The sequence below is a fragment of the Trichosurus vulpecula genome, chromosome 8, assembly GCF_011100635.1.
Source record: "Trichosurus vulpecula isolate mTriVul1 chromosome 8, mTriVul1.pri, whole genome shotgun sequence".
NCBI classification, from domain to species: Eukaryota; Metazoa; Chordata; class Mammalia; order Diprotodontia; family Phalangeridae; genus Trichosurus; species Trichosurus vulpecula.
The window spans coordinates 110,580,813-110,594,200 of record NC_050580.1 but is presented as its reverse complement, the minus strand read 5'-3'; the positions used below and the strand labels follow the sequence as shown (position 1 = coordinate 110,594,200).

The 13,388-nt window shown below is 41.4% G+C and overlaps 1 protein-coding gene and 1 long non-coding RNA gene across 5 annotated transcripts in view; one reads left to right on the top strand and one right to left on the bottom strand.

Moving 5' to 3' along the window:
- Positions 1-7,676, bottom strand: part of STN1 (STN1 subunit of CST complex) — a 67,220-nt gene extending 59,544 nt beyond the window's left edge. For 2 of the 4 annotated variants that reach the window (XR_005008975.1, XM_036735753.1), the window contains exons 1-3: positions 7,555-7,639; positions 6,578-6,775; positions 3,791-3,886 (exon numbers count right to left, since the gene is read on the bottom strand). Coding sequence is in view for 3 of the 4 variants with exons in the window: in XM_036735753.1 (XP_036591648.1) it covers positions 3,791-3,886; positions 6,578-6,710 (229 nt within the window). In the remaining variant the exon portion in view is untranslated. Of the gene's footprint in view, positions 1-3,790; positions 3,887-6,577; positions 6,776-7,479 lie in introns of all 4 variants that reach the window. The other 2 variants (XM_036735751.1, XM_036735752.1) reach the window with 2 other exon arrangements.
- Positions 7,677-8,006: 330 nt separating this feature from the next.
- Positions 8,007-12,922, top strand: LOC118828862. Its single transcript, XR_005008974.1, has 2 exons — positions 8,007-8,073; positions 12,826-12,922. It is a non-coding gene; the product is annotated as an uncharacterized LOC118828862 (long non-coding RNA).
- The last annotated feature ends 466 nt before the right edge of the window (positions 12,923-13,388 follow it).

Genomic DNA, 13,388 nt, shown 5'->3' with positions numbered 1-13,388 from the left:
GGCTATAACATGCCAGGGCAGTTATTTCGTTTCAGGACAAACAGAAATCAGAGTGTATTTAAATTAATTTTAAAAATAAGCCCTCTCCTTTCTCTCTCTTTTATTTATGACTTTTGCATGAACTCATCTGTGGAAGGACACTTGAGTTATTCTGCTACTGTGACACAGGAAACAGCAGATTGGCATGGGGGTCTGCTTGGCAGGAGTCAATCTAGATAAAGCCAATCCAGACTGCGTGAGACAAATATTTTAAAACATTTCTACAAGGTGACTAGAAAGAACAAAGATAATGACTGACAAGCCAAGTTGAAGAAGCTGGGCCAGAACTGGAACCTGAAAACAGGAGCACCTCCTTGCTGGTTAATAGATTACTTTGGCCCCGACAATGATCCAAAATTGATGCCATCAATCCAAACGTCATTAAGCATCTAGACAAACTTTTATTGGTGCTGGATCCACCTTGCAATTTTATCAGTGTGAGGAACTTCTGACATGGAAACTCCTTCATCAAAGCAGAGAAGCAACTCATTTGTAACTCACAGCCCAAGAGAGTTGTCTGGAGCACTGAGAGATGGTCCTTGACAGTCACACAGCTGGTATGTGTTAAAAAGCAGGACTTAAAGCCAGTTTTTCCTAATTACAAGGCCAGCCCTCTAGCCACTATAGCACACTTCCACAGCCACTTCGTATCTAGTTCCTGCATCTTTGCAATGCCTATTCCTTTGCCTGAAATGGTCTCCTTCATCATCTCCTCTTAATTTCTCCAACTTCCTTTAAGACTCAACTTAAACCCCTCTTTTTGCAAGAAATCTTTCTCGGTCCCTGCGACTGCTAGTACCTTCCCCTTGGAGATTCTAACACCTACTCTTTCAGAGAGAGAGAGAGAGAGAGAGAGAGAGAGGCATACATACACACATATGTACATGCATACATGTATACATGTATGCATATACACACATATGCATGCACATATACACATGTGTGTATATGTATGTACACAATATACACATGTATACATACATACATACATCTTGTATGTATCTGGTTATTTACAGGTTGTCTCTCCCACTAGAATGTGAGCTCCTTGGGGGGAAGGACTGTGTTTTTTGCTTTTCTTTGTATCCCCAGAGGTGAGCAAAGAGTAAGTGCTTAGTGCACTAACTTCTGTGCCTAAAACTCTGTCAACTAAGTTCTGCACCCAGAAAATACAGACTTTTTATTATACAATCTAAAGCTCTCTCAAGTTTTCAACTGGGGACAAGTTAGATTCTTGAAGCAAAAGGACATCTGCCTCCCAGGTTTCTTGGCCCCAGTAGAAGATACCGTTTTAAGCTGTTTTGGCTATGGTATTCAAGTCCACTAACAACTGTGACAGAGGCCACAGGCTAATACTTGCTTTTCGACTCTCTCTCTAGACCCTTTCTAAAGCCTTCTGAGGCCCCTGCTGCTGAATGGATTAGAGCGGACAGATCACCACAGTGCTATGTAAGGAACTACTCTCCAGCTGATGCAATACCAGTTCCTTTCCAGGCCAGCCCTGGTCACCCCTTTGTTTTTAGCTGCGAGACAAGTCAAACAGTATGAACAGGAAACAGACCAAGTTTAGCTCCCAGTGAGTCAGGCCGACCAAAACTGAGGAAAGAACAGGGAGGGGCAGCCTGGCAGGTATTCATTCTAAAAGCTAAAATAAGGTCTCTGGACAGCAGAAACAGAAAGGGCTTTGACTCAGTCAGTGGGAGAGACTAAGCTTAGAAGTTATTTTCATTCTCAATTATTCCACTATTTGCAACACAGCCCTCAAAGGTTTCTTTCTCTTGGGGAACTCACTCTCTGGGAAAGTTTATTCAAGCATAGTCAAACACCCCAAATTTTTCTTAGATCTTGATTTATTTTATGGGAGAGATAATATCCTTGTTTAGGTCTATGTGATGATTCTTTTAAAAATCACCGTTGGCCTTCCAGCAGGTTGAATCTACAGAGAGAGCTACAGTGTAATAGAAAGAACATTGGATTTGAAGTCAAAAGTCCTGGGTTCAAACTCTGATTTTGTCAGTGATTCACTGTATGACCTTAAACAAGTACCTTAACTTCTCTGAGCCTCAGTTTCATCATCTGAAAAATGGATAAACTATCTCTACCACTGACCTCACAGGGTAGTTATGAGAATCAAGAGAATATCTGTGGCTTTCTATAAATGGTAGCTCTTAGGAGCAGCAGCAAAGTCAAAATCAACTAGCAAGGCGAAGGACAGAACTGGCACCTCGGTGCCCTCAATCAACTGGTCTTAAAAAGATAGCTACAAAACAAATATTACTGACCTTTCTCATGGACTGACAAAAGAGGGAAAAATCAGATCACTTTAGAGAGAAAAACCACTTCAACATGATCACAACTGCCAGAAAATGCCTACTACAAAAACACTGACGTCCTCTTCTGTTTCTTCTGGGAGCTCCTGAAGAGGAAGGAATTGGCTCATGCTTCCCTTATTTCCTACAGAATATCTAACTCGGGGCTGGGCACAAAGCAGGCCCTTAACAGAGCCTTATCCAAATGAGCAAGCTGGTAAAAATGGAAGGGTTCAGCACACTTTGTTCCTATAGGAATAAAAGCATATAACACAAAAAAGAAAACTCTGGATAAGAAAAGCCTCAATAGGGAATACCTGACAAGACCATCTATTCTAGAATACAAGTAAAGACAATGAGAAAATAAAAGGGCTTGGGAAAATTTCTCAATGCTCAAACCCTGTAAGTATAATCTATGATATATGGCTAGTAAATCTAATACATGGCAATTACATGTGGTAATATTTAATCTTTTTCTAAATCACCACCAGCAAAAGATACCAAATACTCTTAGGACCTGGCTCCTCCCATTTGTTCCCGGATAAAGCAAACTATGAACAAGATACTACACACACACACACACACACACACACACACACACACACACACACACACACACCCCAGAAGGTTACAAGGTAAAAATGTGGTCACTTGGCCAACCTTCGGGGACCATCAAATCGAAAGTCAAGTTTTCCACAGAAAACTCTCCTGACCCCTTCAATATGTCAGCTACTATAGGCTCCTCCACCTTTGTAAAGTCACCAAACAACAACCATGTTCTAGCCACTACCATGTTTTGGTGCAATGCCTCATTTATTGTCATCACAATAAAACAACTGTACAAACAACTTGCTCACACGGCACTTCATAACTTACAAAGTACTTCTGTAGTCACCCGCCTTACCCAGGTAAGTTTCATTTATTTCTTTAAATGTGCTAGAACTTGAAAAAATCTGAAATCAGGGATTGTGTATAGAAAAACATTTCTACAATACGTTGCCCCTCCTACCCTGCCTTCTTACGAAGAACATACTAAACATAAATCAACCTTTTCGTGAATTCTTCAGGGTTTCCTTTTGACCAATGTTCATAAATGCTATAAAACAATATCTTCAGTGGCCATGGAAGTGTTCAGGACTATCTATCCTGACACCAAATAGCAACTCTTTTCTACCTTCTCTTCAAAGCCTATCCATGTCCTTTCTCAACTGTTACCTCTCACTGGTAACATCCACATTTTTTCTAATTTGATGCCTTACTTTCCCTACAGTTTGAGGACAATGGCTCCCAAGAGGTTTCTCTTACAGAGTATAACATAAGGACTTTAAGAGAGCTTACTTGCCATTCCCCAATGTTCTCTGAGACAATGTACCTTTAAAGTAATGTCTGGCCAAGTAGGGGTACAGCTGCAACAAGAAAACTAAAGAAAAGAGAACTGATCTTACCTCCATAGCTGTAAAATGACTCTTTCTCTCTCACTCCAACTATTGTCCCCAAAACATCCACTTGTTTTATTGGGTGCCCATTGTAAAAAAATACACCTGCAAAAGAAGTAAACATGAGGCAAGGTCCATCGTGTTTCATCCATCATGTAGGAAATAAATTATAACGTTAATGTATTATTATTAATGGCATTTTCCCTATGCTATCAAATAGTTGAGTATTCAAGTCCCAGCCTTAAAGAAAGAGATCATAGGGTCATAGATTCAGAGTTGGAAAGAAACTCAGAGATCATCTAGTCCTATAATCTCATTTTAGAGAAGAGGACCTGAGGTCCAGAGAGGTTAAGTGATTTGTTAAATGATTTGTCCAAGATCACACAATAACAAATGGCAGAACTGGGATTTGAACCCAGGTCCTCTAAGTTCAAATGCAGTATTCTTTCCACTGCCTTACACTACTCAGTGGCCTACTTGGAACGCCAGACACCAAGAAAAAAATAAAGAAATCCAGACAAGGATTTTTCCACAAATATGAGAGCTAGAAATTAATTTAAAGTAGTTGGGGCTGGTGCCTAGAAGACAAATATGTATATCACTCTATTGACTCTGATCAACTCATAGAAAATAAAATGTACAAGAGTCCTAAAATATCAATATATACTATCCTATTACACAGACATACAGTGTTTGGGGAAGTATTAAAAAATGGCCTGACAACAAAAAGGAACCAAGGGAAGAGCTGGGTCAATCTGTATCTGCCAGTGTTTCTTCTGAATATTAGTCAGTTTCTCAGAATCCTTCCTTTCTTACAAAAAATAATAGGAATTGTGTCATCCAGGCCAGCCTTCTGGGGCCAAAGTGTACTGCTTCACTGTAGGGCTCTTGAGCAGTTTTCACCCTCCCTGGGACTCAAGAGGGATCCAGAATGGAAAAATTTCCTGGTACAGAGTCTTGATTATCTCTTTAAAGGAAATATTTCTAGTTAGTTAAAATATCTAATACTACCTTTTACAGTGGATCAGAATGCACTGTTGGTCTTAAGCAATTTTTAGTCTTTTAACCCAATCGTTAAGCCTTAGAAACAGATTTAGAATACTCCCGTTTGCCCCTCCCCTATTCTCCACCCCCCTCAGCCTAGTTCATCCACAATGGATCTTTCCATACGGGTGGCATTTGGTATGATTTAGTTTCTTCCTAAGGAGATGAGCTATGAAAAATACTAGACTGTTCTGGAAAACAGATGCCTGTGGGGAAGGCTGGCTGTCTCCCAACAGGAAACAAGCAAAAAAATCACACCATTTCCAAGAATGATTAGGAAAGGTGTAGTAGAAATTAAAGAATAAAAGCCTATCTAAATGTTACCAGCATGTAGAACTAAACAGTAAAGAAGCACTTACTAGGCTCCCATGTGCCGAGCACTGTACTAGGCACTGCTAAGGTGACAAATAATAACAGGTATAGTGCCTACTATTCGCTAGGCACCGTGCTAAGCACTTAACAATGACCTCATTTGACCCTCACAACAACCCTGGGAGGTGGGTGCTATTATTAGAATGAGGAAACTGACGGAAAAAGAGGTTGACTCGCCCAGGGTCACATGGATACTAGATGTTCAAGGTGGCACTGGACCACCCTGCCCCAACACAATCTTTACATTCTACTGAATGCCTAGAGTTGGTTTAGTGCAAGGGTGGGGAACCTGTGGCAGAACCCTGGTCTTGTGGATAGAGTACAGGAGTTAAAAATCAAGAAGACCCGGATTCAAATCTAGCCTTAGACATGCGACCATGGATGGGCAAATCACAAACTTTTCTGAGCCTCTGTTTTATCATCCATAAGATGGGAACCATAATCCCTGTAGTACCTACCTGATGGAGTTGTTATGAGGCTTAAATTAGATTTTTTTATGTGAAGTGCTTTGCAAAGCACTATTATCAACTGACTTATCTATAATATTACTATTATCTCACTCAAATGATAAAACTCTACCACCTAGGTTAACCTGCCTAGGAAACCTTCTGAGCTGTAGGCAGGCTATCCCTCGGGCCCCACATTTTAAAATACAGTAGAACAAATAGGTTGGGAAATAAATATTTTTTGTGAAACTCTGACACGGCAGAAATTTTCTCATAGAAGGGAAGTAGTCATTACACCAATATACACTGATCAATCCTCTCCCTAAATACCTATTTATTTGCTGTTAGGCAGACATGAGGTAGTATGGGGATAAGCATAGACTCAGGAGCACAAGAGCTGGGGCCCAGGACTGGTTCTATCCATGGCTAATTATGCAGGTTGGGACAACCTACTTTCAACCCTTCTGGGTCCATTACCTCATCTATAAAACCTAGACAATACCTAATCACAGACTCATTGTACTGTAGAAATGTGGGGTGTTATCCCATCTTTGATAATTTATATGGAACCAACAGGTTCCAGGCTAAGAGCAACCATCAAGGGAGTGAAAAGGACTAGTACAAAGGAAGGCAAACCGACATTTGGGCCACTAAAACTCTCATCGGCCTACAGAGTAGGCACACACACAAAGTTCCTTCCTTACAAAAACAATCCTCCTATGTTGTTTTTTCAAAGGTTCCTAAACAAACAACACTAAGTTTAATTTGATCCCGAGTGGAGTAAAAAGTGCTACAGTCATCTTTCAGAGGCAACGTTTTTTGCCAGGTGTCCAAGTAAGCACTTTGCAAACCCCATGTTGACAGTAAGACTTGTGATAACCCCTGCAGCAAGGTAAAGGGCTGGTTGTGCCAACTGTACTCAGAAACTACCTACCTGGAGCTTGCTGGGACTCTTTGATGCTTAGTATATCCTTTACATACAATTTTGCAAATGCTAAAAACACAGGATCCAAACCCCATAAAAGGGAAGGGGTCTCCTCTCCTCGTTCTCTGGACTCCGGCTGCATTTGGAAACTGTATCATCAATTCCAATTAACCCTGAATGGTCCAGGATCACTGATAATAACGTAACCTGGATGCGTAAAACAAGAATCAGAGGCTGTGGGATTTAACGTGACTCAGGAATTCGGTTAACTTAAAGAATCATAAATAGAGAGTAAACAGACTGAGGTGAAGCCCAATCCTCAGTTTACAGATGAGGAAACTGGGGCGGAAAGATTTTAGGTGATTTCATAGGATCATAGATCTGCAGCTGGAAGGCTCTCAGAGGCCATCTTGCCAGCCCCTCATTTTATATCAATACCTCGCTGCCCTTAAGGAGCTGCGACGGTGTATGAACCCACATCCCCAGAACTCTCGAGTCGTCACTGCTGAACCTAGGGCAACTTAAAATATCGATAGTCACTTCTAAATTACTTATTCCAACGTCCAGGCTCACTCTTCTAAATATTGTGCTCTGGAGAGCTTTTAAAGGGGTCCTCCGAAACAGCCCTGCTCTGCCCACCTCTCACGGCCTGCTCCCCCTCTAAGAACTTCCCTAGCCCACGAGTGCCAAAATTAACAACTCCGAAGGCGCCTGGCACCTACTTAGTGCCTGGACAGAGGGCCGCGCCTTACGCAGAGAAACCAGTTTGGGTTGGGCCAACGGACCTGGGTACCAGGAGGTGACGCCGCCACAAGCACGTGACCTCGAGCCTGAGCCGACCCCCCCACCCCCCGCCCCAGCAGCTGGGTGGGGCTCTACCTCCCGCGATCTCCCTTTGCTCCCCCCTTCACCTCAAAGAAAAAGGGAAATGAAAAAGAAGTCCCCGCCCTCTCCTCCCGCCTCCTCGCGCCTCCTCGCGCACGCACACTTTCGAACCCCAACGCGTCACTCGAAGGCGGGGAAACCCGGCAGGCCCAGCTCCTTCCCGGCCTGTTCCGGAAGAAGCGCTCCTCCGGACCAGCCCAGGGCCAGCTCTGGCCGGTCCCTCCCGCCCGCCCCGCCCCCTTCCCGCCCGCCCCGCCCCCTTCCCGCACCATTGGCTGCTCCAGGGAGGTCCCGCTCGCGGGCCCGGCCAGACACCGCCCCCAGACCCAAAGCCCGGCCCAGCTGGGTGCTTCTTAACCCGCAACCTCCTCCGGCGGCCTCCGGGAATGCTGCGGCTTGCGCGCGCCTGGGTTCCGCCTTCGGCCTTCTCGCTGTCGTCCTCCTTTCCCCTAACTACGCCCCTAGTCTAGTCGGGAAGCTCCGGCCTAAGGGCCCCGCGGAGACTCCGAAAGTACTGCTGAACAACAATCCATTAAAGATAAACGCCCGGGACCCCGCCTGCCCGGGCCCGGGTCCTCGCTTCTCAGGCTCGGCTTCTCTTAGGCCCCTGTCTCCAGGGGGTGAGTGTGCCGCGAGGATCCCGTTTGCCTCCTCCCATCCCCCTCCTTGGGTAGAAGAGGAAATGTTTCTTTACCTGAGGGCTTTGAAAACGTGCCATTTTGTTTGTTTTGTGTAACGGTCTGGAGGATGTTTACTTCCTTAATCCAGGGAGGCCCCAAGCAGAGGGGCTGGAGGGCCGGCCGCCTCCCGAGTGGCACCCTGGGCGAGTCACTTAGGGCTGTTAATTGGCGAGGTGCTGGAGCTGACCTGTGTTGTTAGGAGGAGGTCGCCTTCTCCAAAGAGGTCGCCTCCTCCAAAGCCTAAAAGAGTTTACACCCTTCCCCACAGTTGTTCGAATTTACCGTAATGGACTTCAGGACGATTTTATACAACGTCCTGAACAACAGGAGACCCCCTCTGCGTAAGAATTTTGGGGAGGGGTAGGTGGCTGGCCGTAGAATCACACCGCAAACCATTTAGAATATAAGTGCAGGGGAAACTGGAGACAGGGTTGGAAAATGTGCGCAATTAGACCGAGGGCTGTTAATTACCTCCCATACACTGCATGAACCCAGAGACTTGTCGGTAGGTTCCAGCATTGCCCGCCTTCAGCTACTGCTAGGGCCCCTCGTGGTTTTAGATTGAAGGCTCTTCCTTAGAACCCTCCAGAAAATGGGTGCTTCTAAGTGACAAGAGCCAGATAGAAGGAGAGGTAAGAGACAGGTTGAACTACATTTTCCTAACCACAAGTGTCCAAACCAGGGTGGGGCAGAAACAGAAAATCACTAGTTGTGCATACTTAGAGGCTTTGGATAATTAATGAATTACTCCCACAGGAATTGCACTAGAGATAAGTTACCTAGGGAGCTTACTGGCAACTCCCCCAGAGTTTTAGTGATCACTCCTAGTTTGCATAAAGAAAGCATTTTTCGCCTGACTCGAGCAAAAAATTTGTTAAGTATTAAGGGCCAGTAGAAAAGGTACCAGAATGAACTGGTCTGAGGGTAACGAACATAATGTGGAGGGAGGTGCAAAGTTTAAGTCAGATCCTGGTCTTTTCATGGTACTTGAAATGAATATAGGATGTTTGAAGTCTGGTGGGATTTCATTCTGATTTCAGCATGCTACTTGAGGAAGTAAATGTAAACTGAAGCAAAAAGGTAGACACAATAAAGAATTTCCTATAAGCTCCCTGAGGACAAAGGTCATAATCTTAGCTAAACTTTTCACTTTCTCTACCTCCTTAAAGTTCAGTAAACTGATAAATGTTTATTGAATTCGATATCAAGGATTTTTTTATATTAGAATGATTGATAAAGAAAATTTATAGAATCTTCCCCTTTGGAGAACTTTTCCAACAAGATAAGTTCTGGGATGGATTTCCTTTTCCTTCCCCTGAACTTGTATGGCTCAATGTAGCATTCCTTTGTACTCATTCCTGTTCTAATTTGTGTTACCCAAATAACTATCTATTTCCTAATCCCTAGACTACATAACTTCCAAAACCCAGAAAGTATGGTTTATTGATCTTTGTATATTCCTTGGGTCCCTTTAATTTGAATAGATTGTGTGGTACTGCCTGAAGGAAATTTTAGTCATTTGACAAGTATTCATAAATACCTAGGTGATCCCTGAAAGTACTTTCAGCCTTGGAATTCTATAATTCTGCAAAGTAGGATTTGCAAAGCTCATAAGCATGTATCACATGATAAGGCCTAAACTCTTTAATGGCTGCTCAGAATTAACTGAACATCTTGCTTGGTATTCCAGATGGAATATGGGGAGTGATATGAGCAAGGAAGGGTCATGAGATAATGAGTTGATAAGCCCAGCTAGAGTGAGGGTTTGTTTTTGTTAGGAAGTTGTGGAAAATAAAGCCAGAGAAGTTTGAGGCAAGTTAGTAGGCCTCAAATATCAAGCTAAGAAGAGAAGACTTTATCCTGTAAAGGAGTGGGGAGCCACTGGTGGTTACTGAGCAAGGAAACAATGTAAATAATTCAACAAATATTTAATGAGCACTTACTGTGTTTAAGGCACTATGCTAGGCACTTTGAGGATATAAATATTAATGACATGGTCCTGGCCCCTTTAAGAGTTTACAATCCAAAGGAAAAATTGGAGTCAGGAAAACCTGTTGGGGGGATTTCTACAACAGTTAAGCATAAATCAGTTTGATGGGTAGAATTGATAGGTAGAAGTGGAATCGAGGAAAAATGGACATAGAGGCACAAGGTGAAGGATTGGGAAGAACCAAAATTTCAAGCTGGGTATAACAAGGAGAATTAATAGAAATAAGGAAGTATCCAGTTGGCTTTTATCCTGAGATATAATGGGTGCTTAATCAGTGGTCACTGAATCTAAATGAATAAGACATGTTGATTTTGAACACTGAGAGACAACCAAGCAACAGCGTCTAGTATTCAAGAAGCCCGGGGTACAGATGTACAGATTGAGTACATAACCAATTGCATAGAGGAAACAGTTTAAATCACTCATGTCAACATCAATTCAGAAAATATTGTCATTGTGTCCTAATGACAATAATTTCTTTTCATATTAAACTGGAGAACTGATAAAAATAGATTCTTCAAAGCATCTAGTCTATTAAGAAGGTAATGTGGGAAAATGACAAGATGCAGAAAACACCTTTGACAAAATGCAGCATTCATTTGTGCTAAAATCCTACGAAGTATAGGCATAGAGGGATTTTAAAAGCATGATAAAAAGCATCCATCTAAAACTAAAAGGAAGAATTTTATAAAATAGGAAACACTGGAAGCTTTTCCAGCAAATACTGGTGAAAAAATAAGTTCTTTCCCTATTAATAGTCCTCACACCACTTTACAGCTATTCTGTTTGGTTTCAGTTCAGTTTCAGGCAAAATGCCCCTTCCGTTTTAAGTTCATTACTTCTGATCTCATCTTTTGTTGTTGTGGTGTCCCAGTCTCCATGATATGATAGACCATACTCTCCAAGTAGTTTTCTTGACAAAGATACTGGAGTGGTTTGCCATTTCCTTCTCCAGTCGATTAAGACAAACAGAGTGACTTGCCCAAGGTCACACAGCTAGTGTCTGAAGCTGAATTTGAACTAAGGTCTTCCTGACTCCTGGGCCCAGCACTTTATCCGCTGAGCCACCTAACGGCATCCTTTTAATCTCATTTCCGTGCCACTAATTCATGCTTTGATTGACACCACTTCCCTCAAACTCCTCTACCCTCTGGATGGCTGGAGTACCAAACTCCTCTCCATACCTTCCTTTATTGAGGGCAGAAACTGGACTTTAGTTCTCTCTATTTTGCATGTATGTCCCCCTCCCACCCTTTTCTGCCTCCTGTTTCATGTTGTTACCCCTTATAAGACTGTAAGCTCCTTGAGGTCAAGGACTGTCTTTCCTTTTATTAACTGTATTCTCAATGTTTGGAACAGAGTTTGGAACATAGTAGGCATTTAAGAAATGTTTATTGGATTTATTGTTTATTGGATTATTTAAGATGTTCTGGAAATGCTAGGAATGGCAATAAGACAAAAGAAGAAACTAAAGGCATAAAGAAAAAGTAAAAAATTATATGGTGGTGACATGATGGTTTTTAGAAAATCTGAGGGAATCAACAATGAAACAGACGATAGCTTCAGCAGAGTTGTAGGCTATAAAACAAATTTACAGAAATCAACATCATTTTTATATTATAATCATAATAAAAGTCAGTAATTGAAAGCAAAGTCTCATTCAGAATAACTTCCAAATGCATAAAATATTTGAAGGTTCATCTACCAAAACACCCTTAATACCTATATGTATTTAATTACATACGTTCCTTGAAGAAATAAGGAAAAATTAAATAGCCAGAGCAACATTCTGTGCTCATGACTGGGCCATGCCAAGATAATAAAAATGACAACACTACCAAAGTCAATTTATACATTTACCAATTGAAATACTAAAGAGAAATTGTACAAATCTAGACAAAATAACAGAATTCATTCGAAGGAATGAAAGAGCTAGCATATCAAGGGACACAATGGAAAAAAGGTAAACGTGAAAGAGGAATAGCACTTAAGGTCCTCAAACTATAAATTAAAGCAATCATCAAAACCACTTGGTACTAGTTAAAATATAGAAAAGTGGATGAATGAAATAAACTAGACAGAGAAAGATCAGAAATAATTGCGCTCCATACCTCAGTGTGTCAACTATTGAGAAAACTGGAAAGAAGCTTGGCAGAAATTAAGCTTAGACCAATGTCATACCACATTCCACAATAAATTCAAGATGGATACATGACTTGAATATTAAAGACTGTAGTATAAAAAAAAATAGAAGGGAAGCAGATCATATACCTTTCTAGTTATGAGAAAGGGCTGAATCCTTAGCCAAACAAGGACTAGAAGACAATTATGAAAGATAAAATAAATTTGATTATATGAAATTGGAAAGCTTTTGTATAAAATTAATCCATCTAGGATTAAAAAAAGGGAAGCAGTCAACTGGGAAGAAGTTATCAGATATCTCTGATAAGGGCATGGTATTCAAAAAATACAAAGAACTAACAAATATACACGACCAAGAGCCATTCCCCAATAGATCAATAGTCAAAGGATGCAAGCAGTCCTTCAAAGAAGAATTGCAAACTTAACAACCATATGAAAGAATGCTCCAAATCACTAATAATAAGAGACTATGATGGAAATTTGAATCAGTCTAATCATTTTGTAAAGCAGTTTGAAATTATGCGAATAAAATTACTAAAATGTCCATGTTATTGACCCAGAGATTCTACTATGAGGAATGTTGCATGATTATAAAGACAAAGCTTGGTCCCAAAGAAGAGATAGAAGAAAATACTTCTCTTTTCTTCCCTGCCAGAGGTGGGTGTTCGTAGATATGGAACATTGCATAAATAATGTCAGATTTTTTTCAATGTGTTGATTGATTTTGCTGAATTTTTTTCTCTCCTTACTCTTAAAAAAATTGTTATAAGTGATAGCTCTATGGGAGTGGTAGGGGAAGGATTCTGGAGGAAATGTAAAAGCAAAAGATATCAATAAAATTTTTTTTGTCTTTTGAAGAAAAATAACAAGAATATAGGACTGAACCTTAGTGCTTAAGGGATGAAAAGAAGAGAAACCAGTAAAGGAAACATCCATATGGGTCCAGTGGAAAGACCTGAGTTCAAATGCTTTGCAACTTAGTACCTGTTGCAACAAAAGGCAAGTCACTTGACCTCTCTGGACCTCGGTTTTTCCATTTTTTTAAAAAAGATAGGATTGGACTTAAAAATGACTTCTAAGGTACCTTCTAGCACTAAATCTGTGATCCTAAATATAAGTAATA